A 26,820-nucleotide genomic window follows, 5' to 3' on the forward strand; every position below is an offset into this window, starting at 1 on the left:
CAAAGCAAGAGTCGGATGCATAACCAACTGAGCCACCCAGGTGCCCCGATCTAGTGATTTCTATACCCCAAAGTGAGTGACCCTTTGGCTAATAACTTCAGATTATGTGAAGCAAAAGAGTAACTATAATGGCCACATAAAGCATTTATATCCCAGTGAGTCAGTAAGCATTCCTAATGATGTAGAAAGTTCTTAAAAAGAGCTACTGTGATCATGTGACTTGCTGACGCTTTGTACAAGTCTGGCACGGATGTAACGTGCATAAACTATACACACTGTCGAAGGCGGGAAGCTCCTCAAATAAAATCATAGGATCTTACTGCAAACTTCACATCTTGCAAGTATAAAAACTTTTCGTGGAAACAAAGTTATAACCAAAGTCGAAAAGAAAATAGATGCAGATTTGACTTTACAAACTTTGACCATCAGCCACAACACGAGTCAGTTGCAATGAGACGTGTGGTTGGCTCCAACCCACTTTAGGAAACGCTGCTTAGGGAACAGCAGGACTCCAGTAGCCAGCTTGGGGGCAGCTATAAGGAAGCTGGAGATGGTGGGGAGGGGAGGGGAGGAGGCAGAAGGTTCTGGGAGACGGACGTGTGCAGAGTGCTTGAGGTCCTTCCTGCTCCTGAGAGGCTGGTCTCTGCCGAGGGCCCAAGTCCTCCCTTCCAGGTGGGGGCAGAGTCTTGGTGGATCTTGCTGCCATGTTCCCATTTATACTGGTCTGACCCGCGGGCACGGGCAGAGGGGAAGTGGCCGGGCCGCCCCCTCCCCCCAGGAAATCCTGCCCCTCCGCAGGCAGAAGGCATGCCCACCCCGCCCCTGCCTCCACAGCTCCTTCTTTGTGGCCGTGGGGCAGGGAGAGGAGCGGTGGGCACAGCGGGGCCGGGGCAGGGGCAGGGGCCGTCCCCGTCACTGCTCTTCCTCAGGGCGAGCACGCTGCATTTCCTCCAATGACGGGAACAGAACTCTCCACGCCAAAAGCCAAGCAGGACAGGATTTCTAGGCCGCTCTGGCTGCTCAGGCAGTTTGGGAGATGAACTTGAGCTCCAGTGCCAGGGTCTGTGGGGGATGATGGGATGGGGCTTAAAAAGCGGCCAGGATGGTGGGTGGTCAGTGAGCCAGACCCCGTCGTCAGCCTCCGTGGAAGCCTAGCGCACGGGGAACTGGGGGCCGAGCCCACCTGGGAGAACCGTCTGCTACAGGGGCTGCGTTCGTTTTCAGGAACAGCCCAGAAGTTACAGAAGAACCAGTTCGGTCTCCAGGTCAGACAAGCTTGCTCCCCGGCTTTCATCACAGTGTAGCCTTTACACCTAGACAGCAAGGCCAGTCGGGCGTCAGCCAGGAGGCAAACTTTACCTTGGGAGCTGGGCGATGCCAGGAAAGTGACCGTGTCGGGCGGGATTAAAGAAGGCCCTGGAAGGATCCAGGGCTGAGCCCAGCGGGGCGGTGAGTGTCGGGCGGCCTCTAGCGGCCACTGCCGGTCACGCTGCTCAGCGGACACCTGACTCGCAGGGAGAAAAGACACTTCTTCCATTTCTTCCAAGACAGCAGCAGTCGTGAGAATATAAAACAGATCCAGAAGCAAAACATGTAATTACATTTAGTATTTAGTCAAAGATACTAAATAGTTGTTTTGAAATACAAATAACTGAGGCTGATGCTTTTGAGGATATATTTATTAAATTCTAAAACCTTAAATAATTTTTATCGGACACATTCAAACGGAAAGCAAAACTAGGACAACTAGAAATTCAACATTTTTCAGAGGGTTGTGGGCGCCCTATTATTATTTAAATGTGTTTTTATTTTGCCTACAGGAAAGGTGAGCCGGTATTAATGAAAGCATCACCAACTGGTGAACTTCATCTTGGCCTCCACTTGATGTCTTTTACCCCGTGGAAATGTCTTTTCAAAGCAGTGTTATCTGCCCATGGGGAATTTAAACAGGAGTCATCGTCATTTTCTTCCAATTTCTGGAAATAAATTGTTTTACACAGGAAGGCATTTCAGGAAAGTGTTTTGCAACATGAACAGACTGAAGGAAGAACCCACGTCCAAACTCCCACTCCCGTCTCCCCAAAAGGATGCTCCCAGACTCTAATGCAGGTGGGATGCCTGGCAGGGTCCCGGGGGCCCTGGAGAGGCGGGAGCTCTAGAAACGCCCCTCCCTACATCCTGCAGAACTCACGGCCCCTCCGGCGGCCCCCCCGCGCACTTGGGTAAGGAAGGGGGTGAATGCCCGTGGCGCCAGCTCTGCTGAAAACCTATCAGCCCGGTACCTTGAGCTCCTCCTGTCTTCTGTGATAATACAGCATCAGCTGCTTCTGCTCCGCACTGCTGATGATCGGTTCTCGGGCTGGGGCCCCCTGTCCCCTCTGCAAAGACGAGGGCAGAGCAGACTGTGGATTACAGCACTCTTACAGGGGCCTCCCAGGAAGTTACAGTGAATGTTTTATAACCGCCTTTGCCGACTGCTACACATAAACCGGTGATCCGTTCTGATCATCAGGAGAGGCTTGGTCTCCAGCAGCCCCTCAACCCTGGGCCCTCATGTGGACAGAGACCAGAGGCCGGGCAATGCCACCGGCCGCCACGGGTCCAGTGGAGAAGGGATGGAGATAATCATGGAGAAATGATTTAGGCAAAGCAGCCTCGCACGGATACGGCTCTACGCGATCTATATCTGTAACGACTTCTGGCACATCCTCCTTGTTTACAGAGTATCAGTACTTTGAAAACTCGAAATCAGTGCTCTAGGCTGTAGTTTCCATTTTGAGAACCACTTTTAGTAACTTGTAGCCCTATTTCTAAGGTTGAAATTAGCATGGCTTATGTACACCCCCCCCATTAAAACAAACTCCAGATATCGTCAAGCAATCCATACTGTCTTCCAGTTTTCGCTGTTTTACGTTAAGCCTGCACTAACGGGATTAAAGTATCTGTAACAAAGAGACTAAGTGAGAGTTACTCTAATTTTTTATTGGTTGGAAAACAGTTAACAAAAAGTGGTGTCGTGTGAAAGCAAAAGTACTCACTTGCTGAATCTTGGCGATGATTTTGGTTTTCTCATTTTTGCCCACATAGTCTGAAAGCTTCTTTGTTCTTCTGAGCTCCTTGGCCGCCCACCACAGTTGGGCCTCTGATTCTTCAATAACATTCAGTCCTGCCTGGGGCCGTGGTCAGAACTGGCTTTAAGGTGCATCCGGACACTGGCCCACGCGTGTGATCCTCCCCCAGGTGCACGGAGCCTGGCTGGTCCCCCCTCCACCAGTGTGGGGCAGGGTCTGGCATCTCAGCCCCACCCCACCTCACCTCGCCCCACGGGCGACACCACCACCCCCACCGAACCAAAGCCCTTGCTCATTTTCATGCCTTTCCTGGTAGCTCCAACTCTTGCCCTGACTTCGTCACCCTCCTGCTCTGGGAGGTGGGGAGCACCCTATCTCATGTGTACCCTCATCTACAATACAAGGTCCTTCTTGGATGGATTTTGAGGATACTGCCAGGAAAGAACACTGGAATCCAGCCCGGTTTTTACATCTAGGCACAATGGGGCTGTTTGTCTGCTTCTGCACAGCCCGCCTATTTAAGATGGCTCAGAGCCACAGGCACTGTCCAATGGGATAAAGGATAAATGAGAAAAACAAAGGAAAATGGAACATAAATGCAAGAAAATAACATGAAACAAAAGGTGAGGCTAGAACACAAAATTCCAGGCAAAGGGACCAACGAATGCACTTTGGGTAGAAACAGGCACGAGTTAGGTTTCTGGCTTCCCAGTGGCCAAAGAGAACGGGCAGGTTTTCAGTTACTCCTGCTGGGCAGCCCCACAAACTTCCTGCCCCTCTGTGTGCCCTCAACCACGAGCACTACCTTCGGGGTCTCCCCTAAACCCAGGGCTCTGCTTGGAAGCACAGCATGGCAGGATGGAAGGCTGTGTATGAAGCGAAACACGACGTTTTCTTCAACTCTGCAGTGACCCACCCCACAGGACGCCCAAGAGCCACATACCTGAGTCCCAGACAAGTCTTCTTTATTTTCGAATTCCATCCGGATGGGATCGTATGGCGGCAGCCCCATGGGATAGACAATCATCACTGCACCTCGCAGCTGGTCCAAGGCATCTTTCACCATCTCCATGGTAACACAGACTCCGGCTTCCACTTGTTTCTGAAGGGACAGGGACAGGAATCATTCTGTACAATGGGACTGACCGATTCAGTAAGTACTGATCAGGTTCTTGTACCAGCCTCCTGCAGAGACGACTGCCACAGGACACAAAGGACTCCAATGGGGCTTGCTACCGAAGCCACCAACATCCTCGTGGGGCTTCTGCTGCGCCCGCCACGGCCTAGACCACCAAGCAGACTACGAGCGGGGCCGACGAGGGCAGTCAAGTGCGGAGGACGCTCAGCAGCGCAGACCGAGGGGATCGGGCCATGCCACGCCACGGTGGGGGGGAAGGTGGAGCAGGCAGGTGAGCGACAGGACCAGGAGAAGCAAAGAGCAGCAGGTAAGTGCAGCCAGTGCACCAGTGCCCAAGGGGGTTGGCGACGTTGGGGCTCGTGCTGGGGAGGCCAGGCTGAGGAATCTGCACGGAGGACAGGTGGCGACGTCGGCTCCCGGCTGGGGGAGAGCAGGGAAATGCCCAGCAATTTCCTGAGTGGCAGGAATGTCTGTTACTCATAACGAGCCCCTTTGGACCACACCAGAGTTTATGCTAATGAGGTGACCCACGTGGGACCTCATTTCAGGGAGAGGGAGCAGAGATTAGAGGGTTGAAACTTTCAGACCCAACCCCCATCACCATCCTGGCGGGGGGGGGGGGTGGAGAAAAGGGAGGGGAGATGGAGAGGAGTCCCGTGGCCCAGGATTTTATTACTCACGCCCACGTATAGAAACCCCGATAAAAATCCTGGGCATCGGAGCCCGGAGGAGCTTCTGGGGCGGAGAACACACTGCTATTCGAAGGCAGGTGCCGGGAATCCCAGGAGAGCGCCCACAGGCTCTGCACCCCGCACCCCAGACCTCGCCCTACATCTCTTCCACTTGGCGCCGAGTTGTGTTCTTTACAACAAAGCCATAGTCGAAAGTACAGCGCTCGCAGTGTGTTCTGTGAACTGGTGAACCAGGCGGGGGGTTGTGGGAACCTCCAGATTTACAGCCGGGACAGAAGCACTGTGGGTTGCCTGGCGTCTGAAGGTGTGGGCTCTTGCCGGGGACCTTGCCCTTTCACTTGAGGGGTCTGCAGCAACACTGCGTAGTTGGTGTCAAACCTGAACCCAGGCCTCCCGGTCGGTATCTGCAAGGCACCAAAAGGCTACCAGGGCGCCTTCAATAAAGCGGTGGCTATAGCAACGGAAGGCGCTGGGTTGTCGCCATCGTGGGACAGATGGTACAGGACCCGAGGTAAGGCTCACGGGGGTTGGGGGGGGGGGGACAACAGCCTGTGTCATCGAGGCACCGGTGGCTCTGCCAACACCAAGTGGCAAGTCTGCGGGAAGTGCTTCTCCTTGGGTCCAGAGCACAGGGAGGAGCGAGGAATCGAACTCTCGGCTCTAGGAAACCTGAGCTTCCTCGAGGGCTTTCAGGAAGAAGTGTCTAGGAACCAGGTGCAGGTGAAGAAAGGCATCAGGGGGAGGAGACAGATTGGAGTTCCCTGCGGAGGCAGACTGTGCATTTGGAGGAGGAGGTAAAACACTGGGGGGAGGGGCAAGGAGAGAGAAGAGGACCCAGGAGAAAGTGCTTCGATAAACACTCAACGTGGTGAGGGGCAAGAGAAAGGGCACTCAGGGAGCTGGGAGGGGACAGGAGGACAGGAGGGTCCTCGACGTGCTCAGAGGACGGTGTCAGACAGAAAAGCCTCCGACCTGCGAGGCGAAGGGGTGGCCCTGAGATGACCGTCTCTGTGGGGGAAGGAAACAGAGGCCGGGTCCTGAGACACCCAGGAGGTTCCGGGCCACGCATATGGCGGTACGTCTGCTCCGGGAAGCTCGCTGGGAGGGACAGGGTGGTGTGAGGGTGAAGCCGCAGAGAACTGATTTCTGGAGAAGGAAAGAGGCCTGAGTGCATTAACAGAGTAGACGTAGCCCACAGAACAGGAGGCACTGAAAACATCACCCCCATCCTGGGTTTCCGGGCAAGCAACAGTGGGGGCAGCAGCAGAAATGGGGGAGAGCCTGGGGCGGGGGGGGGGGGATTAGACACAGATCAGAATCTCCAGGGAGGGATGAGAAGAGGACCTTGCAGGAGGGACAGAGAACTGAGGGCTCCTGCCAAGACAGCCTTGACCGCTGTGCCACACCGGAAGGAAGGAGGCAGGCAGGGCAGGACGCAGGCCATTTGGAGCCTCAGAACCCGGGGCCAGCCGACTGGGGCCCAGCTGGGCGAGGATGGGTTAGGGAAGCAGCGTTAGTGGGGCGGCGTGGCCGGGCGGGGGCTCAGGGATGGGGAAGGGGGACGGGAGGTCCTGCGCTAAAGGGGGCCATTCTGGGTGACGGTGCTCTAATCTGACGGAGTGGCGGACTAGTAAGACAGGAGGAGGAGTGACCGCAGGAGTTCTGTGGCAGGGACGTCCAGGTCCCAGAGGGGGTTGAGGGGGGCAGGGCGGATGTGTGGCCTGAGGGAGGAAGGTGGACCATGCCCTGGGGGCCCAGATCCGAACTCTCTAAAGCTCTGCTCTCATCTGTGAAACAGAGGGGATATTCCTGCCTTGCTTGCTCGCAGGTGGCTCACGAGATTGTTTCGGGAGTCACAGATCCCCAGAAAACATATCAGGTCTTCCCATCAGAGGCTTATGCCAGAGGATGGGTGTGCAGAGCTCCCAGATACGGGGTCACGTGAGGGAAGTCTTTCTGCTCAGAAAACGTCGCCCACCGCCACCAACATTAACTCAGCGCGGGTGAGTCATTTTCTGTACAAGCTCCACGAAATGCCAAGGGCAGTGATCCCTGGCCAGGTAACACGGCAGGGTGACAGAGGAACGCCGGTGCGGCTTCAGGGCAGCAGACGCCCCAATGACCTGGTCTCCTGCTCTCAGCAGAGGGACAGCTCAGGAAAAGGGGCCACAGAGACAGTGGTCTCGTTCCCGAGGAGCCACCGCGTCTGGATGGTCCACCATCTCTCACTCTCCCCATGATGAACCTCCGGCCACAGGACTCGAACCTTCTCCTGCTTGCCCCACAGTGCTAACTGTCCCCACCGTGGCCAGCTCTGGAGAGGGGACGGTGACGTGCACTGCATTTCTGGAGGCGGCGTGGAAAGGGCCCCGGGCGAGAAGTCAGGCCGGCCACTCGGGAGCCCTGCCACTTTGGGCAAATCACTGCAGCAAAGGACTGGAGCCCGAGAAGCCTCCCTGTAAATTCGGAGACAACCACGTAAGAAGATCCACAAGCAAAGAGACCGGAAAGGATTTCCACAGCAGACAGTGAGGGGAGTGAAGGGTGCAGAGCAGTGTCCAGGCCACGATTTTCCTCACACGCCCTGACACGTGCTAGTTTGATCAGGTGTTAACAGTTACGATCAATACTGTAAAAAAAAAAAAGGTTCTAGGATCAAAGGCATTTTGCAAACACTGGGCTGAACCAAAGCCTTCCTTGTCGGACTTGAGAGAGCTTTTGCTAAATTAATAGGCACTGAAGAGCAGTCATTCCTGAAGCATTTAAAGGATTAGTTAAGAGCTTGAAGAATTAAGGACATGTTGGTTTAGAAGTAATTTTGCCCATGGGGCGCCTGGGTGGCTCAGTCAGTCATGATCAGGTCAGGTCAGGTCATGATCTCCCCATCCGTGGGTTCGGGCCCCGTGTCGGGCTCTGCGCTGACGGCTCGGAGCCTGGAGCCTGTTTCACATTCTGTGTCTCCCTCTCTCTCTGCCCCTTCCCCACTCACGCTCTGTCTCTGAAAAATGAATAAACTTAAAAAAAAAAAAATGTAAAAAGAAGTAATTTTGCCCAGGGATGCCTGGGTGGCTTAGTCGGTTAAGCTTTTTTTTTGTTTTTTGTTTTTCTTTATTTATTTTTGAGACAAAGAGAGACAGAGCATGAGCAGGGGAGGGGCAGACAGAGAGGGACACACAGAATTTGAAGCAGGCTCCAGCACAGAGCCCGATGTGGGGCTCAAACTCATGAACCGTGAGATCATGACCTAAGCCGAAGTCAGACATTCAACCGGGAGCCACCCAGGCGCCCCTAAAGTCAGTTAAGCTTCTAACTTCCGGCTCAGGTCATGATCTCGCAGTCCGTGAGTTTGAGCCCTGCATCAGGCCCTGTGCTGACAGCTCAGAGCCTGGAGCCTACTGCAGATTCTGTGTCTCCCTCTCTCTCTAAAAAATCAATAAACATGGGGCGCCTGGGTGGCGCAGTCGGTTGAGCGTCCGACTTCAGCCAGGTCGCGATCTCGCGGTCCGTGGGTTCGAGCCCCGCGTCGGGCTCTGGGCTGATGGCTCAGAGCCTGGAGCCTGTTTCCGATTCTGTGTCTCCCTCTCTCTCTGTCCCTCCCCTGTTCATGCTCTGTCTCTCTCTGTCCCAAAAATAAATAAAAAAACGTTGAAAAAAAAAATAAACTTAAAAAAATAAATAAATAAATAAATAAAATAAAAAATCAATAAACATTGAAAAAGAAATAAAAAAAAAAAAGTGATTTTGCCCAGTGATCAGTAGGAAAAGAAAAAAAAAAAAGTTATCCACTGAGAAGGCTGGAATGGAGGGCGGGGGGGGGGGGGGGTAGCAACGCCCAGGGCCAACACATAAATAAAGCAACTGACAGACAAAACAATTATTCAAACATCCTAATATTCTTTTCCTCCAGGGTCACATTACCTACACTGTCAGGTATGACCTCTGCTTCTCCTTCTATGAAACAGCTTCTGCGTAAGTACTAGTGACCATTGCAAAAAAGTAATTCATAGCGGCACGAACTCCGGCAATCAAATATCCACGGAGCTCTTACAGGGTCACGATGTTTACGTTTCACTTTCTCAAGTTTTCCCAACATCACGTACCCATCAGCTCGTGGTTGTGCCACACGCACTACACAGTGTCCCACAAGTCCACGTCGTACTCGTGCAGGCCAGGCACCCTTTCTGCCTGACCCGGGAGACCGGGAGGATTCAGGACAGCTGTCACCAATATGAAAAGGAAAAACGACCACCCACACCCAAACAGGCTGGTCCTTGCCTTGCCCCGGGAAGGCTAGAAAAAGAACAGGCTGGGCCACAGATAACTCCACTCCAGAGTAAGTGGAGTCTGTATTTCAAATGACAGGCCTTAGGGCTTCATTTAAAAAAGCTAACCTTCGATATGATTGCTCTGGCCTCTTCTACTGTCTTCTTTAACACTTCCTTCATCTTTTCATTTGGAGCTGTGGAAATAGAACCGGGAAGAGGGAGAGAAAGAGCTATCTTTAAAGGTCTTCTTGGGGAGGGGCGAGGGAAAAACTAGCGAACAAAACCAAAACAAACAAACCCCCAAAAACCCTTAGATGTCCTAATCCCTCCTGGCCAAGTCAGGGAGCAAGGACCTGAGAGGAGGACACTCGTGGAATTCAGGTGAGGGACACAGGGAAGCTGGCTGCGAGAAGCTAGGAAGGCTCTCAAAGCTTTGCTTTATTTATTTATTTTTTTTGTTTCTTTATTTTTGAGTGAGAGAGAGAAAGATTGTGCGCAAGCGACGGAGAGGCAGAGAGAAAGGGAGACAGGATCGGAAGCGGGCTCTGCGCTGTTAGCAGAGGGGCTAACGTGGAGCTGGAACTCATGACCCATAAGATCATGACCTGAGCCGAAGTCGGAGGCTTAACTGACTGAGCCACCCAGGAGCCCCACAGAGCTTCAACTTCTTAATAAATAAAAGTATGAATTAAGACACTGAAAACGCTAGAAACATAAAGTTGTGTTAGAATAGAAATGGTTAATTTAAGATAATATTGGTTTAAAGGTGAATAATGAACCATTAACTGGTTCTCAGGACATACTATTATTTTTCTTCAGTGATGCAATTCCTTCTAAAAAGCACAAATATCTTCGGACGTCTGGGTGGCTCAGTCGGTTAAGTGTCTGACTCTTGATTTCGGCTCAGGTCATGATCCCAGGGTCGTGGGATCGAGCCCCAAATCAAGGCTCTGTGCTGACAGCACGGATCCTGCTCGGGATTCTCTCTCTCCTTCTCTCTGCTCCTCCCCCTGCTTAACGCTTTCTCTCTCAAAGTAAATAAACATTAAAAAAAAAAAAACAAAAAGCAAACACATCTCTCCAAATTGACAATGAGTTTACATTATGAAAATCTGTGGAAGACAGCCAACCATTTTCCAGGCTAAAACCCACCCGAAATAACACTAAAAATTCCTATCATCTTCACTATTTTTTTTACAAAAATATTTTTTGAGCCTGTCAAGTCCTTGGAGGGACACTTTTGTATTTCTTTCACTCCTCACAGTGTTCTAGCACAGTAGACGCGTAGGTGCGTAGGTGTTTGTTAAACGATCAATTACGGTCTTTTAAACGGGGCCTTTTACTCAGGTTAAAAGGGATAAGCCATCAAAATGGACTCCCGTCTTTTTTTCCTTGAAATTCCACATGATCAACCACACACTAAAGGGGGAATGATTTCAGAATGCTGACGTGGACTAAGACGTTTTACACCACAGAGGGCCGTGCCCTCGATTCAAGGGGAGACCATGTGCCGACACTCATCGCCTCTGTTCACACAGAATCTCTAGCCAAACCCTAGTAGCTGCAAACTGTAACAGAACAGAACCCTCAATACGTTGTCAATGATTGCCCCCCAAAACTATTCGGTCGAACCGTATTCAATTTTCACCATCTGTTACCTACAAAACTGGCAGCTTCAGGTGGTTCATCTGATGTAAAAGCTCGCAGCACCTTAGTAAAGAAAGAGCAAGAAGACAGATGCTTCCTCGACCTACCCGATTCATTCTGGATTTGCACGGTACCACGGGAGTCGGTTACACGGTGCAGTATTTCATATGTTTGTACAGAAAACTGAGGTCTGTGTTTTTTGTTTTTTTTTTTAATTTTTTTTTTTAATGTTTATTTTATTAGAGTGAGAGAGATAGAGCATGAGCAGGAGCAGGGCAGAGAGAGAGGGAGACACAGAATCTGAAGCAGGATCCAGGCTCTGAGCTGTCAGCACAAAGCCGACGCGGGGCTCAAACCCATGAACCATGAGATCATGACCTGAGCCGAAGTTGGACGCTTAACCAACTGAGCCACCCAGGTGCCCCCCGAGGTCCGTGTTTTCACGTGAAACTGCCACCTGCATACTTCCTGCTATGCTCGCGCGTGCACACAGAAGACACAAGCTGGATTACCTTGCCCATTCCTTCGGCCGATGTCATCCTTTTTAAATACCGAGCCCCCACTGGGTACACACTTTTCACCCCATTCATCCCTTAATTTCAATTCTTCAATCTGGTCATCAGTCAGTCCTTGCATATTAGGAGGGAGAAATATGCCATGTGCTGCCAATTCTTCCATTTCTTAAAAATAAGAGAAAGTTACACAATATACATCACAATTATCATCACAACACCTTACACCTCAGTGAAATGTAGGCTCCCTGGGGGTCAGGGGTCTTGCCCAGCGGCTCCCTATTTTATTTAGCAAATGCTTAGATACCACTTGGTTTGGGCCAGGCCTGTCCTTGACCTTTGACACACGGTCGCCCATTTGTCCTAGGTCAGCAGCGGCACCGAGTTTAGGAGCTCACCGTGGTCGCGGGCAGCAGGGGCTGCAGGCTCTGTGCGCGAATCCTCTGCTGGGCTGTACCTTCTGGGACTCAGGGGGCACAAGTTAAAATTCACTGACGGTCTGAATACATATCCACCAAGGGCGTTACAATTTCCGAGCGTGTTCACATAGATTATCGCATTTCGCCTTGTGAAGCAGGCAAGAGAATCCTCCACATCCTGGTCTTCCCTCATTTACAGCCCTGTCACCTGAGGCTTGCAACTTTAGAGACACACTTTCTAAATAATTTGTGTAAATCTGGTCAGTGGAGAGGATTTCAGGCAATTCACACCCTTCCAAAGAGGCAGAGATGGGACTAGACTTTGGTGTTCTGGTATCATGTTCACTATGCAAAAGTGTGGCTTTGTATTTTTCCAATCCCATATATATCCACCCCAAAACTAACCCACACTTTAACCTTGCAAAATCACTTGCCCTTCCTTCCTCCCTCACTCCCTCCTAGTTTCCATAGCACTGTAGGAAGACACCAGGTGGCTTGTAATAATACAACACTACGAAACAAAGGGTGTAACTTAATGGGGTCTTTATTGTCTCTCTCCCTACCAGACACTAAACATCTGGGGGCCAGGGGCTGGTCTCCTTCACTCTGGTCTCTGGCAGGCAGAGCCCTGGGGCCTGCCTGAATCACAGTGGACAATGGGAGCTACAGAATAAATGAGTGAGCCACTAGCACGACTCGTAATATTTAGCAGCACATTTTCAATTGATAATTTTATAGAAAAAGAAGTTGGAGTCACTTTTCTCCCCAAATGTTTTTTTTTTTTTTAATTTTTTTTTTCAACGTTTATTTATTTTTGGGACAGAGAGAGACAGAGCATGAACGGGGGAGGGGCAGAGAGAGAGGGAGACACAGAATCGGAAACAGGCTCCAGGCTCTGAGCCATCAGCCCAGAGCCTGACGCGGGGCTCGAACTCACGGACCGGGAGATCGTGACCTGGCTGAAGTCGGACGCTTAACCGACTGCGCCACCCAGGCTCCCCTCCCCAAATGTTTTAAATAAAAAAGAAAAACATTTAACGCTGAGCTGGTTTTGGAATCAGTAAATTTTCTAAGAAACTATATGTATGCGCCATAAAGGCAGAAACCATAACCCTTAAGGAGTTCTCCATGGCACAAAAATCACGTATTACAGAAACACTAGACCACATCTGGAGTATCACCATGGGAGCACAAATCGGGAGCACCTCGCTCTAGGCGGAAAGTCGCCAGACAGCGCTGCTCTAAAGCGTTCGAGAGGAGTGACCAAACGTTGTAATATGAGACACAGGCTTGTGTTTCCTGGAGAAGGGCAAGGGACGCCAAGGTTGCTCTTCCCACCCTCGGGAGGTGGGGGCGTCCCAAAGTCAGGTGCTCCCCCACCGGGAGGCGCTCCACTCCAGGCGTCTCGACAGGGTGATTTCCTTCCACTACACCTGCTCTCGGACCGGGTGTTTCGGCTCCCCCGGGTTAGCCCGTCTCCCCGGCTACTTCACACCCTGCCCCGCGGCGCTTCGGCGCGCACTTGGCCTTGTCCGCACGCGGGGTGCCGGCGTCACTCCGCTCTCCGCGGGACCCTGGCGGACTGTCCCCTCTCGAGCCCGCCGGCCGCACGTCTTTGCAAATCGTCGCAAACCTGACCCTCTCCGCCCAGCCGGCCCGAGAAAGTCTTGCGGCTCCCGCCCCACTTCCCCATCCCGGATGGCCCGTTTCTCCCCGCCCCGACGCGGGCTCCACGGTCCCGGCCGCAGACTCGCCGCGCCGCTGGGCCGCACCTGAGCAGACGCGCTGCACCTTGAGCCGCGCGTTGTAGACCCGGGTCACCTGCACCGTGAGCTCCTCCAGCTCCGTGCTCCCCGGCGCCTGCAGCAGGAACTGGCTCTCGTCGCCCCGCTTCACGTGCAGCAGAACCATGGCGGCCCCGGAGACCCCGCCGAGGCGGCGAGGAGGCCCGGGATGCGCGGCCCGCCGTAACCCTAGGCGGAGGAGCGACCGCCGCCTAACCGCTGCTTAGAGTCCGGAACTCGGGGCTAGCGCGCCCGCGGGGCCGGGAGGGGGAAGGCCCTCACTCTCGGAAGTGCCTGTTGCCAGGAGCAACAAGGAAACATTGGGGCCGCCAGCGCCAGTCAGAAGCCGAGGGTGGAGAAGCCGCAGCGCGCGGGGGCGGGGCCGAAGCTCCCGGAAGCAGGTGCTGCCGGGCAACGATCCACTCGGTCCGAGACGGCCGCCGTCCAGCGCCGCCCCCCGCCCGGCAGGATTCGTCCTGCGCCGTTCCCGGAAGTGCCCGTTGTCGGGGCAACCGCCCAACACAGCCCAAGCTATCGGCGGGGAGCGCGGAACGCCCCGTCCACTCTCCCGGGCCCGAGGTTCCACCTAGAGAGATGTGTGGGGCGGGGGGAGGGGTGCGGTGGTGGGCACCCTCAGACGCCGAGCCCTGAAGCGGGTCCCCGCTGCCGCTACAAGTCCCAGCGGCGTTTCCGCCGCTGTCACTCACCACTTCCGGAAGTGCTTCCCGCTGTTTCCGGTCTGGAGATGTTCGCGGTGGGGGGCGGAGTGGTTCGCGCGGGGCGCGGGGTGTGAGCACCGAGGGGCGGGAAAAAGTGTGCGTCCTCCTCTGTGCGGGCTAATTCGGATTCGCCTATCTAGGGTGGCTCTAGCGGCTGCTGCCGGAGCGACCGTGCCCAAACTATCCAGCCAGCCACCGCCCGAAAAATTCTTATTGAACAGGCGCTATTTCTTCCAGGCGTGGGTCACTGCTGTCAGGGAGTTTATATCCCAGTGGAAGTGAGAAAGAGAAAACAAAATATAAGGGACAAGGCAGATTCAGATAGAAGCATAAAGAAAACCAAATTGGGTGACATTTGCACTTAGTCCTTGATAACAAGGTGCCACCAAAGCTACGTATGATAGTGCAAGGCTTCAACCCTCGTCATCTCCTTCGAAAGGCCATTGCCCGATCTGAATATTGCAAGCACCTGCTACTTTGTATTCCTGAAACTTTGGCTCTCCCCATTGGAACTTCGTCCCTGGGGTCTCCGGGGCAGAGTGGATAGTGTGTGACTATGGGCTTGGAAATGCCAAAAACCAATTCGGGGTCTCATATGAAGACTGTTAGACTGGTCCTAGACAGGGTATGGAGCCCAGCGAGCAGATGTGTTTTCACCTCTAGTATTGGGGCAGGGACCACGCAGACCCTGGAACATGCAGTACTGGGCAGAATGGTAAATGTCTCTGTTCTCAGAGGGAGAAGGGGACCTACCGTGTTCTCTGAGCTCCTGAGTGCTGGCCATAAGGTCATCCCCCTGTTTTTCCTGAATCTGATTCTGTACCCCTAAGCCAACCAAGCTTACAACTTGGTTGTAAGTGTCTTGCTTTCTAGGTGGTGAGAACCATTTATGCGCAAACTCCTATATTACAGGGTCTCTGGGTGTAAGTTTTAAAATTAACAAAGCGTGGAAAACTCATGTGCTGGCCATCCCGTTTCGTTTAAATATGTAGTTTATTATTTGGTAGGAATCATTTGGTAGAAAGTATGTAGTTTATTCCTCACTTGGTAGGAAAACACTCCATAGACCAAGCGCTTTGCAGTATCTTTAATCTTTGTCAGCACTGATATTTGCCGGTGTAGTCCTGCTAACTTTTATTAACATTCCTTTCAGTGTCCTCTTTCAGTCTTTTTTTTTTTTTTTTTTCCCCTCATACAGGCCATGTCTTACAAATTTGCGCGTAGCTTTTTCTCAGTGTGGTTTCAGTAATCCTAAATCGTACCAAAGACTCTCTCTCGTCTTGGCATGACTCGAGTGGGTTACTGAATTTGAAGACAAAAGGTGGTATGTGTGTGCTCTTGAGCAGTGTGGCTACTTTTCTCTGAATATTTTAGGCGCTGTTGCCTTTCTAGGGTGAAGGGCATCTTATGACCATTTGTACCTAATGAAGCGATGCATTAGGGATGAATGCTGTGGTCTAGGTAATAGGTCATTCATGTTGGCTGTTAGATATCAGGCAGCGAGGGAGGAAAAGAACAGATTTTTAGTCTACTGAAAAAAACCTTTTTTTTTTTTAAGGCCCTAACAACATTAGAGATACATTAAAGTTCCCACACAGCCCTCTCTGATTCCGTTCTTTTCTTCCCTTTCTCCAAAGGTAACTACTATGCTGAATTTATCATTCCCGTTGGCTGTTGTCATACCATCAACACACACGTGTATGTCTCCCTAAAGAATAGAGGATATTTTTCGTGTTTTAACTTTTATAGAAATGTCATACTGTATTGTTTTCTAACTTACACAGCGGTCTGCTGTCCAAATCTGTCACTCCATTCCTGGTGACGATTAGTGTATTTCTAGTTTTTACCATTACGAACATTGCTCGTCCTGTTCCACGTGCGCTAGAATTTCTCCACAAGTCAGATTTCTTGGGATAGAGCATATGGATTTTTCTGGACATGGCTAAATTGCTCTCCAGAATCGATGCTCTCTCAACACCAGCGTTTGAGTCCCCATCCTTCTACATGTTCACTAACTCTTGATGTGCTCAGACTGATTTTCCTAAAATTAATGAACAGGGATTTTGAAATTTTATATATCAGTTTTCCTGCGTGTGAGTTTGGTCGTCCTTTGTCCGTCACCGTGACTGTAGTTAGTTTGTGGACTTGCAGAGCTCAGGATCTGGCTACTCGTAAAGAGGATAAAAAGATACGTTATAGACGGGGAGAAATATTGGCAAACCACGCATCCAACAAAGTGCGAGTATACAGAAAAGAAAAAGAACCCTCAAAACACAACAGTAGGGGCGCCTGGGTGGCTCAGTCGGTTAAGTGCCTGACTCTTCATTCAGACTCAGGTCATATTCTCACGGTCAGTGACATCGAGCACCGCATTGGGCTCTGTGCTAACAGCAGAGCCTGCTTGGGATTCTCTCTCTCCCCCTCTTTGCCCCTCCCCTGCATATGCTCTCTCTCTCTCTCTCAAAATAACCAAACATTAAAATAAAATAACAGTAAAAAAAAAAAAAAACCAATCCGTTTAGAAAATAGGCAAAAGACACATATTTTACCAAAGAAGATATTAGACGGCATGTTCACCATGAAGAGGTGTTCACCATGGTTAGCTATTAAGGAAATAAAGCCACAATATATCCTCTACTGAAATGGCTAAAAGAAAAAGTAGTGACAACAGCAAATGCAAGCAAGGATGCAGAGAAGTCGATCACTCATACATTGCTGATAGGAATGTAAAATGGTCCATTCTGGAAGACAGTTTGGCAGTTTTTTAAAGATCCAAGCATCACCTACCCTGTGGTCCAGCAATTGCACTCCTGGGCATTTTCCCAGATAAATGAAAACTTATGTTCACAAGAAAACCTGTACGGGGGGGGCGCCTAAGTGGCTCAGTCGGTTAAGCCTCCGACTTCAGCTCAGGCCATGATCTCACAGTCCATGGGCTCGAGCCCCACGTCAGTCTCTGTGCTGATGGCTTGGAGCCTGGAGCCTGCTTTGGATTCTGTCTCCCTCTCTCTCTCTGCCCCTCCCCCGCTCACGCTTTGTCTCTCTCCTTCAAAAACAATAAACATTAAAAAGCAAAATTAAAAAGAAAAAGAAAAAACCTGTATGGGAATGTTCATAGCAGCTTTGTCTATAATAGCCCCAACCCAGATGTCCTTCAGTGGGTGGGTGGGTGAATGCCTAAACCAGCTGTGTTAACCTCCACACCATGAAATACAATAAAAAATTGTATTTATCGACAATAAAAAAGACATCTGCAGTCTTGATGAATCTCCAGATAATTATACAGAGTAAAAAAGTCAATCCCAAAAGGTCACATACCGTATGATTCCATATATATATGGAATTTATACACACACACACACACACACACACACACATATATACACATATATATAAAACACTCCTGAAGTGGCATAATTATAGAACTGGAGAATAGTGGTTTCCAGGAGCTAGGGACAAGGCAGGGGAGTCAGGATGGGATCACAGCAGGAAAAGGGCAACATGAAGGATCCTGGTGGTGACGGGAAGTGTTTTGCATCAATGCTGATGTCCTGGTTGTAGTATTGTACTATAATTTGTAAAATGTTACCACTGGGGCGGGGGTGGGAAACTGGGTAAAGGGTACCTGGGATCTCTCTGTATTATTTCTTAGCAACTGCGTATGTCCCTCAATCATAAAATCAAAAGTTTCTTTTAAAGCCTATTATTCTGTATCTATAACTTCTACATATCTTCTGTATCTAAAATTATATTGAACATGATTCAATGATTTAAGAGTCAAGGTCACTGTTCTGAATAGCAATCATACAGGACTGAAAAAAGGCAATACTGGAAGGAACTACTAGCCTTGGCCTTGAACTTGGGTCTTTTTAGTCAGTCTCCTGTGTCTGGCTGTCCTTGTGCCTATTTCCCTTCTACCCCCATCATTCGTGCTTCATGCATTATTTTCAGGCCAGTAAGACTTTGAATCAGGGCCTCTCTTCTTGATGATTTGTCGTCTTAGAAGATTTTCTTACTTTTAGATTATTATATGGAGAAGTAAAATGGATGAAATGAAGTCTTGAATTAAAATACCTGATCTGGGAGGCACATGTGTGGTTCAGTCGGCCAAGTGTCCCGCTCGACTTGGGCTCATGTCATGATCTTACGGTTCGTGGCTTTGAGCCCTGTGTTGGGCTCTGCGGTGGCAGTGTGGAATGCGCTTGGGATTCTCTCTCTCCCTCTCTCTGACCCTCTCCCGCTCATGTGCTCTGTCTCTCTCCTCAAAATAAATAAACTTAAAAAAACACCTGATTCGACAGCTGATCCCCAAATGTCATTACACTTGCATATGTAAAGTTCAAGGAAAATGGCTGAGAAAAGTTCTTCCCTCTTGAGCAAAGTAGTCAGCATGGTAAAGACAGGTGTATTTATTTCATATGACAGCACATTTCACAGATATGTACAGAATGTTTGTATACCACTGACTTTAATACTGCACTTCTATAAAGTATATAGTTATAAATATTGTATGCCACATAAGCAATAAAATTCTTACATATAAACAGCAATCTACTATAGAGAACAAAGAATTCACAAAGAGAGCCTTAGTGTCTAATTTCTGCTCTGCTTTTAACAGAACTGGTAAATATTTTAATAACACAGAATAATGGCTAGTTATTTGCAGCGTACCTTTCACTTTCCTAACTCTGTGCCCTTTCGGCAACTTGCCAAATATAATTTTCCTGGTAAAGGCTGAGCTGCTGCGTGATACGTATATTTTAGACAGTAGTTTGTACTCAAAAGGAAACATCGCTCACAGAAACCGCAATCCGCACTAGTGAAGTTTATAATGAATTCTTTTTGCTAATGGAGAGCAAATACCACATACACTAATCACATAGATGTTAAAGCCACAGTTTCAAGAAGTTAATTCACATTCTGAAGCACACTGCTTATAGTAATACTGCTGTTTAAAATATACTACTGCTGAAATGATTAGAACCCCCAAAAAGCACAATATAAAACTCACAAGAGTTAGTGCTAACAGCAAATCCTGGCTGTGAAGAGAGAGGATTACTTCTAGAAATATAGTATCTTGATAACATTTGAGCATTTAGAAAAGTGCTTTTTTTCCCTACTAGATTTGCTTTAAGTGCAATGCAGTTTGCTGTGCTTTTCCACTTTACATAATCTTAGCCATGAACTCTATTTTGATGTTCTCCCAGTGCACATCTTTAAAGGTTAAATGTGGACGATGGAATTTAGGTGGACATCTATAATTTCCTATAGAAGGAATGTTAATATCAGTCTCAATGACTGAGGATGATTTTAACTTAAACTGACAACAAAACATCGCTCACGGAGTTTTCTGTTTGGGATTACGTGATGATACCAAAACACTACATTGTGCAAAAATTCTGTGAACTCCATGAGATAAGAGCAGGGTCAGTTGCATATTGGCAGTGCGGGAGACAAAATCCACAGCTAATTTGAGGGGTAGCCTCTAAAAATGTAAAGCAGCTTCACAGATGTGTTGCGTAGCCTCTGATGGGGACAGAGCACACACGCGGAGTAGATCCCCAACTCCAAGCATTCTGAGGACCGCTGCCTTCCCTGCTATGAAGTTCCGGAGAGAAAGCAGCAAAGGGAAAGTGTGGGAGGGGAATGGGCAACATACACCTTAGTGCAGAGAGAGGGGAGTGCGTTTAGCTCTAATATTCCTCATTGAACTTGGAGGTATGTGCCTTCCTGAGAGATAAGGCCATAGTGCTTTGTTGTATGGGCTGGAGTGTCCATCCACATGACCGTGACCACAAAATAGGCTGCTTCCAGCCCCAAGAACCTCCTCCCGGAAAAAAAGCGTCTGGAGATGCTGGAGCGCAAAGGAACAAAGATGCGGGTCATGTGTGTTTGGGGGAGGGGGATGAAATGGTAGGAAAGTCTGGTTCTGTAGTGAGATGCTAGTTTTGGAAAGAAAATTAACGAACTGTCCAAATTTCATGTATAGCCATCCTTTTGGTAATGAAACACCGAAAAAATAACTCTGCTAGAATGTGTAGGTAAATATTTTGTCTGAGTCCTAAGTTTTACAAATATGTAAGTGTATACATACGTGTGTGTGTGTGTGTGTGTGTGTGTGTGTGTGTGTGTGTGTGTGTGTACCCATGCCTTTTTGTGTTTTAAAGCCATGCCTTTCACAATGGTCTCAGTATAACTCAGATAGCTCTTCGGTAAATACCTGGAAACACCATTGTTAACAAGTATCAAAGAGCAGGCGAGAATGTCAGCTAGAAGTTGTCCGGGCTTTTTTAAGGTTCTTCAGAGAAGACGGACAGAGAATTTCTGAATAAGGACTACTGTCTGAAGTAGTTTTGAGCACTGTTTATGGCTACTCCTGTCTCTTATTTATCCAAACAGAAACACACCAAAACTCCAGTTAATAATGAGAAGGACTTTTTCCTTATTTCCAATATACACATATTCCAGCTTTGTACACATTAAATAGTGGTATTTCGTGACAACATCAGTGCACTTAACAATTCCATATTGCACATAATGAGGAACTAATGCCCAATTCTTTTGGCTCTCACCTGCCCAAACTGAAAAACAAACAAACAAATCCAAAACTGTTTTCTATTGCATAACCTTATCTTTCTGTAAAGTCTAGTGTGGGTGATGCCTTCGATGGCAAGGTTGTGAAAGGAGCTACAGGAGGGGTGGTGGCAGGTGGGGGCAGAGTGACAGGAGGTGGAGGTGGTCGTCTTGATGGCAACACACAGAAAGGAACATTTGTGCCTTTATTCCAGTCATCATCAAAGGTCACGGAGCCAGAGAGCGAACTCGGCTGATTATTCAGTAGGTCTGGACAAGATGACTTTGACTTCCCTTTCACACCAAAGTCCTCCTCCTCCTCGAAGGTTACCCATCCTTTTGGGTTGCTGATTTTTGCCGAAGACTGGCCCTGCAGATCAAAACTGTCCTTAAAACCATCGAATGATGAAGGCTTGCTATTGTTATGACCAAGAGGCCTCAGGGAAGGGAAAGGACTGCTGGCAACAGGCTCGTCTTTGGAGAGCCACGAACTTGCCTCCTCCGATTCTTGAGACTCGGCTCTAAACGGGTTTCCGGGAGCTGCAGTCCTGTCGGTGAAAGGATTTGTGCTGGTCAAGCTAGTAATAAATGGGTTTGGAGAACATCGCGTATTTTCCTGGGATTTACTCCGGGCTGGAATTGGAGGCATGCAAGTTACAGAACTCAAAGTATTCATGTTACTTTGTGTTGCAGAAGGCAACTGAATCAACCCCTTTGGGTTTGGGGTTGGAGCACATGATGTTTGAATGGATGACTGAGCCTTGGATACAGCAAGCAGACTGAATGACAGATCTTCAAATGGGTCATTCTTTAAGGGTGATTCCAGTCTGACGGCAGAGACTCCATTTGTTTTCACCTGAAAAAGAGAACACCCAATAATCAGGAAAAAAAAAAAAGACGTTACTTTTAACAACCCCTCTATGCTTCCTGTCTCAATTATTCATGGGGGGAGGGGGAGGGGGCAAGGATACAAATTTCAAACTTAAACAGCTTTGTATAGTTTGTTAACCTGGTAGTTTAAGTAAGGTAAGACAACTAAAACCTTACTCTTTAAAACCTCCCTACTACATAAACCCCTTTATTAAAGACATTTGTTTAAACCCCAGAGAAGTTAAATAGTTTGTTTCATTCATGCAAGTTCTAATATGATGTAAAATGGAGAACTGGACAGAATTCAGCAAATGACTTGAACATGCCGTTTTATCAAATGTTAGCGTGAACGCAAGAAACCCGTATTTAGAACTTATGCTAGATCTGTAGAATAAACTTCCAACACCTATCGTGATGATGATGTGGTTTCATTGTTCTTTTACATATATTTTTATTTAAAGTTAATGTTACTATGGAAATTAAACTTCATGAATGGAAACTGACTTCATTGGTATGTTTATATTCTTTAAAAAAAAATTTTTTTTTTAATGTTTATTTATTTTTGAGACAGAGAGAGACAGAGCATGAACGGGGGAGGGGCAGAGAGAGAGGGAGACACAGAATCGGAAACAGGCTCCAGGCTCTGAGCCATCAGCCCAGAGCCTGACGCGGGGCTCGAACTCACGGACTGCGAGATCGTGACCTGGCTGAAGTCGGACGCTTAACCGACTGCGCCACCCAGGCGCCCCGGTATGTTTATATTCTTAAGCTAAAGACAATGCATCTTTTCTTTCCTTTTCTACTTGGAAAAATGTATTTTCAAAGCATTTTTTGCCTTTTAAGTTCTCCTTTGTAGACTAAACTCTGCCAATGATGTGACAATATTCCTTAACTGACTTTCCTCATCTTGTAAGAAAAAGTTTCAAAACAGATATGCTCATTAATAACCATACGCAAAGACTGTTTAGAACCGGTGGGCGGGGGGGGGGGGGGGGGGGGAGGGGGGGAGATCCCATTTTCTATTTGGTATATAATCCGTTCTTTCCATGTGGCAGAGTTGGCTGTGAACTGGCAGGAGGAGTGTCCTGAATTACTTTATGGTCGTAAAAAGTGTGCACTCTGTGCCTAGTTCGCAAAGAAGCCAGCTGGGAGAGGAGCATGTCTATGGGACTGAGCAAAACCAACTTCTCCAACTTCTTTTTTTTTTTTTTTTTTTAATTTTTTTTTTTTTCAACGTTTATTTATTTTTGGGACAGAGAGAGACAGAGCATGAACGGGGGAGGGTCAGAGAGAGAGGGAGACACAGAATCGGAAACAGGCTCCAGGCTCTGAGCCATCAGCCCAGAGCCTGACGCGGGGCTCGAACTCACGGACCGCGAGATCGTGACCTGGCTGAAGTCGGGCGCTTAACCGACTGCGCCACCCAGGCGCCCCTCTCCAACTTCTTTAATGGGGAAGAGAACCCTGGTCTTAGGAGCAAAAATTAGCTCATCACATGCTTCATTTTGATTAAAAAAACAAAAGCAACCTGTACATAATTATCGATACTAAGTAGATGACTCGGATATTGATGCCAGATTTAAAGATAAGAAGATAAACTTTTGGTTGAAAAGGGCAGGGGAGGGAGCATTTGGGCTCAAGGCCTGCAATGTAACAAAATGGAGCACCACCTAAAATAAATTTAGAGAGTTGGGAGAGCAAAGTAACTAAATGTTCATGAGCTGTGTTGAAAAAAAAAGAGCAGTGGTCCCCACCCACCGAAAAAACATAATTGCATTTTATAGAATAGTAACTTGCTACTTTAACAACAGGGAAGGCTGTTCATTTGCATAAGGCAACGATGGTAACTTCAATAAGTGAGTAACTTTCAAGTATCTGATTGTTTTATTCAATTGTCCTAGAACATACTTCCTAACTGAATAAACAAGTAGATTTTTCCCCAAACAACTTACTATGACAATAAATTTGTATAAAAGAGTAAACACGTAACAGACTCAAAACTGTATTCTAAGTTATTAAAGGTAAGCAGATGTGTTTATGGAAATCTGCCTGAAAGACAAATCTATTATAGACATTAAGAAATTACAATTAACTCTATATTAGAAATAATCTCTGCATTATTTTTTTAAAGTTTAAAAAAAATTTTTTTTAACATTTATTTATTTTTTGAGAGATGAAGCGTGAGCGGGGAGGGGCGGAGAGAGAAGGAGACACAGAATCTGTGTCTGACCGAATGTGTCAGGCTCCAGGCTCTGAACCCATAGCACAGAGCACGACATGGGGCTCGAACTCACAAACTGTGAGATCATGACCTGGGCTGAAGTCAGACGTTTAACAGACTGAGCCACCCAGGTGCCCCTAAACTTTTTTTTAATGTTTATTCTTGAGGGAGAGAGGGACAGTGTGAGTGGGGGAGGGGCAGAGAGAGAGGGAGACACAGAATCCGAAGCAGGCTCCAGGCTCCGAGCTGTCAGCAGAGCCCAATGTGGGGCTTGAACTCACAAGCCCCGAGATCATGATCTGAGCTGAAGTGGGATGCTTAACTGACTGAGCCACCGAGGTGCCCCCCTGCATTATTTATTAATGCAGCAAAATGGCAATATCTGATCGAGTGTGGGACCCAATTCCCCCACGGCAGATGGAACGGTCCACAACACAGACATTACAGGAAAGGAGAATTTTATACTTTGCACAGCTTAGAATAATAGCAGGCCTGTGGCAAATAAATGCTTTATGTTTAAATTTATTTTCATATATAAAAAATTTGTTTTCAAGATACATTAAAGGTAATTTGGTAGAAGCAGGATCACTTGAAGTTACAATGAAAGCCACACCACCATTCACTATACTGGAATTAATTTATAATCTAAGCAGGTTTGTGATGAATTAACATGAAAAATGGTGAGGAAGGTGTTGGAAGGACCTTTAAATAATCCTGTTATAATATTAACTTTTATCTTTCTAAAAGTTCTCCCTTACCAAAAATAATCTTGTTACTAAAATTATTTGAAAAAAATTTCCCAAAAGAAACCTAAGAAAAGAAGTTTTGTATTTATGTATTTCTGCCATCATTAAAACCCAGAACCACTTGGTCTTGCCAAACAGACTTTTGTATACCTTCAACCTTCTTGAAGGTACACCTTTTAGTTTTGTTAATTTTCATAAAAAATAGAGCAAAAAAAAATATGGTAAAGCATTAATAAGAACAACTAAAACGGTTCCTAAAAATCTGAAATACTAAGAAAAAAACAGGTTTATGGTATGGTAATAGAATTTATTAATGTGGACAGGTGGTTTTAAAAATGGGTGAAACTTTAGATGTATGAAGCAAAAGATTCATACATCTAATGTGCTAAGACAGATGAAAAGCACAGATAAGATTGAGAAATAATCCGATACCTGTTACCCTGACGGTTGCTCCTGCTTTGAGAAAGGGAACACAGACATCAAAGGAAAGAGTTAGGAGGACGATCTGAGACCAAACAGCAACCCTACCGATCCAGTCTTTGAAATACTTTTATTTCTATATTATACACAGAACCTGACAGAGGCAACATTCGCAAGTCACAGCAAGAGTTCAAGAGACAACTCCAATTCTTTTGTAATTTTGAATACAAAAACGTATCGTTGATTAGGGTTCAAACTTTAATTTTGCCAGAGGTTGATGACCAGCCACTTCAAAACAAAAATAATAACCCAAATAGGTTTTTGGAGCTCTAAGATACTTTAAGCAGTCTGTTATGGACTGAATGTTTGTGTCCCCCTAGATTCATATGTTGAAGCCCTAACCCTCAGTGTGATGGTATTTGGAGGTGGGGCCTTTGGGGGGGGGGGCGGTGACTGGGGTTGGATGAGGCCATGAGAGTGGCCTCATGAGGGATTATGCTCCCGGAAGGACACCATGGCAAAGAGCCTACTCTCTCCCCCACCGGAAGCACTGAGGAAAGGCCACATGAGCACACAGTGAGAAGGCAGCTATCTGCAAGCTGGGAACTCAACTGTACCGGCCTCCTGATCTCAGGCTTCAAGCCTCTGAACTTTGAGATCACACATTCCTATTGTTTAAGCTACCCAGTTTTTGGTATTTTGTTATGGCAGCCCGAGATGAGTGGGACATAGCCACAAGACAGCCTATGGGTTTATCACCATTAGAGGAAATGTATAAAATGGCAACACTTTGCAGAAGTACTAGCCCACTGAAAATCAGTATTTCCTTTCACAAAATGATCAGGATCCAGACATATTCTATATTACTCAAATTTTCAGAAAGAAGGTACTATCATTAATTCACCTCATAACTTATTAGTTGTAAGGTACAATAATAGAAGAAATTTTGTTGTTTAAAAATGAAATCATCTTTTTGTACCATAGCAGTATTTTTTTTAAAAAAAACAGTAGGCTCAAAAACAGTTTTGAGCAAATCTTCCCCAATATCTAAAGCTTACCTCATTTTAAAATACCAAAACTCATTTGACAATCGAGGAAGACAACATTCTAAAATGTACTAGGCATTAATAGAGTTTCCTGCCTACTAAACACGAGACTCCTGGACTTAAATGAATACTTCCTTGATGATCTCAGGGTTATGCGTATCAGCTCTGGCAGTGATAGAAGGTAGGAGGTATTAAATAGATCTAGAATGCTGAGATTTTCTACTCGGTCTCTTCTCTCACTGTCAGCTATCACAACAGTATGGCAGTGAGGCTGTTACTCTATCTCCTGTTGGATTTCTGAACTTCAGGTTCTTAGATGATAATCAGATGACCAAGATGCCAGAAGTCGGGCAGATAAGTGAGGCATTTCTATGTTCTGTACATGTTATACGATCATTTGAATTGGAAGGGTCTTTTCTATATAGAACTATCGAGTAAAAAACCATTTAAATAATAATAAAAAGTAGTGCTAGGCCATGTATGTTTTTATGTTTTAAATACCTTGTGTATTTTGGGCAGAATTAATAATAAAGACTTAATAAAAATTATTAAGTGTTCAGTTCTAAGACTATTTCATAGATCACCAAAGTATCAAATATGTTGTATTTTAAATTCTCATCCTTTTCAACTTATAGCCGCTGAAAACAATTGTTAAATTTTAGACGTTCATTATGTTTTGAATAGGCATTATTCTTAC

General features: G+C 47.5%; 2 protein-coding genes across 15 annotated transcripts in view; both read right to left on the bottom strand.

Moving 5' to 3' along the window:
* Window positions 1-1,661: 1,661 nt before the first annotated feature.
* Window positions 1,662-13,810, bottom strand: CFAP298 (cilia and flagella associated protein 298). The gene is made up of 7 exons (XM_025913446.2): window positions 13,517-13,810; window positions 11,326-11,493; window positions 9,293-9,360; window positions 4,015-4,173; window positions 3,039-3,170; window positions 2,283-2,378; window positions 1,662-1,976 (listed from the first exon to the last, which is right to left on the bottom strand). Exons 1-7 carry the CDS (start codon window positions 13,653-13,655, stop codon window positions 1,866-1,868), a joined length of 873 nt encoding a protein of 290 aa, XP_025769231.2. The 5' UTR covers window positions 13,656-13,810; the 3' UTR covers window positions 1,662-1,865.
* A 4,830-nt stretch (window positions 13,811-18,640) lies between these two features.
* The window catches only part of SYNJ1 (synaptojanin 1), a 92,773-nt gene continuing 84,593 nt past the window's right edge, over window positions 18,641-26,820 (bottom strand). For 11 of the 14 annotated variants that reach the window (XM_086675866.1, XM_086675870.1, XM_086675865.1 and 8 more), the window contains one exon: window positions 18,641-21,676. In XM_086675866.1, the coding sequence (XP_086531992.1) occupies window positions 20,876-21,676 (801 nt within the window). In that variant the 3' untranslated portion in view covers window positions 18,641-20,875. Of the gene's footprint in view, window positions 21,677-25,089; window positions 25,114-26,820 lie in introns of all 14 variants that reach the window. The other 3 variants (XM_086675869.1, XM_086675867.1, XM_086675868.1) reach the window with 2 other exon arrangements.

Source organism: Puma concolor, chromosome C2 (assembly GCF_028749965.1).
Source record: "Puma concolor isolate L17-30 chromosome C2, mPumCon1.1.hap2, whole genome shotgun sequence".
NCBI lineage: Eukaryota > Metazoa > Chordata > Mammalia > Carnivora > Felidae > Puma > Puma concolor.

Bases quoted from the DNA above. Each gene is read 5' to 3' on its own strand.
- CFAP298 (XM_025913446.2), bottom strand. From the start codon at position 13,655: ATGGTTCTGCTGCACGTGAAGCGGGGCGACGAGAGCCAGTTCCTGCTG. The intron at 4,174-9,292 runs GTTAGCTTTTTT...CTGTCCCTTCAG, and splicing joins CCAGAGCAATCATATCGAAG to AAACAAGTGGAAGCCGGAGT. The intron at 2,379-3,038 runs GTGAGTACTTTT...TCGTCTTTGCAG, and splicing joins TCATCGCCAAGATTCAGCAA to AGGGGACAGGGGGCCCCAGC.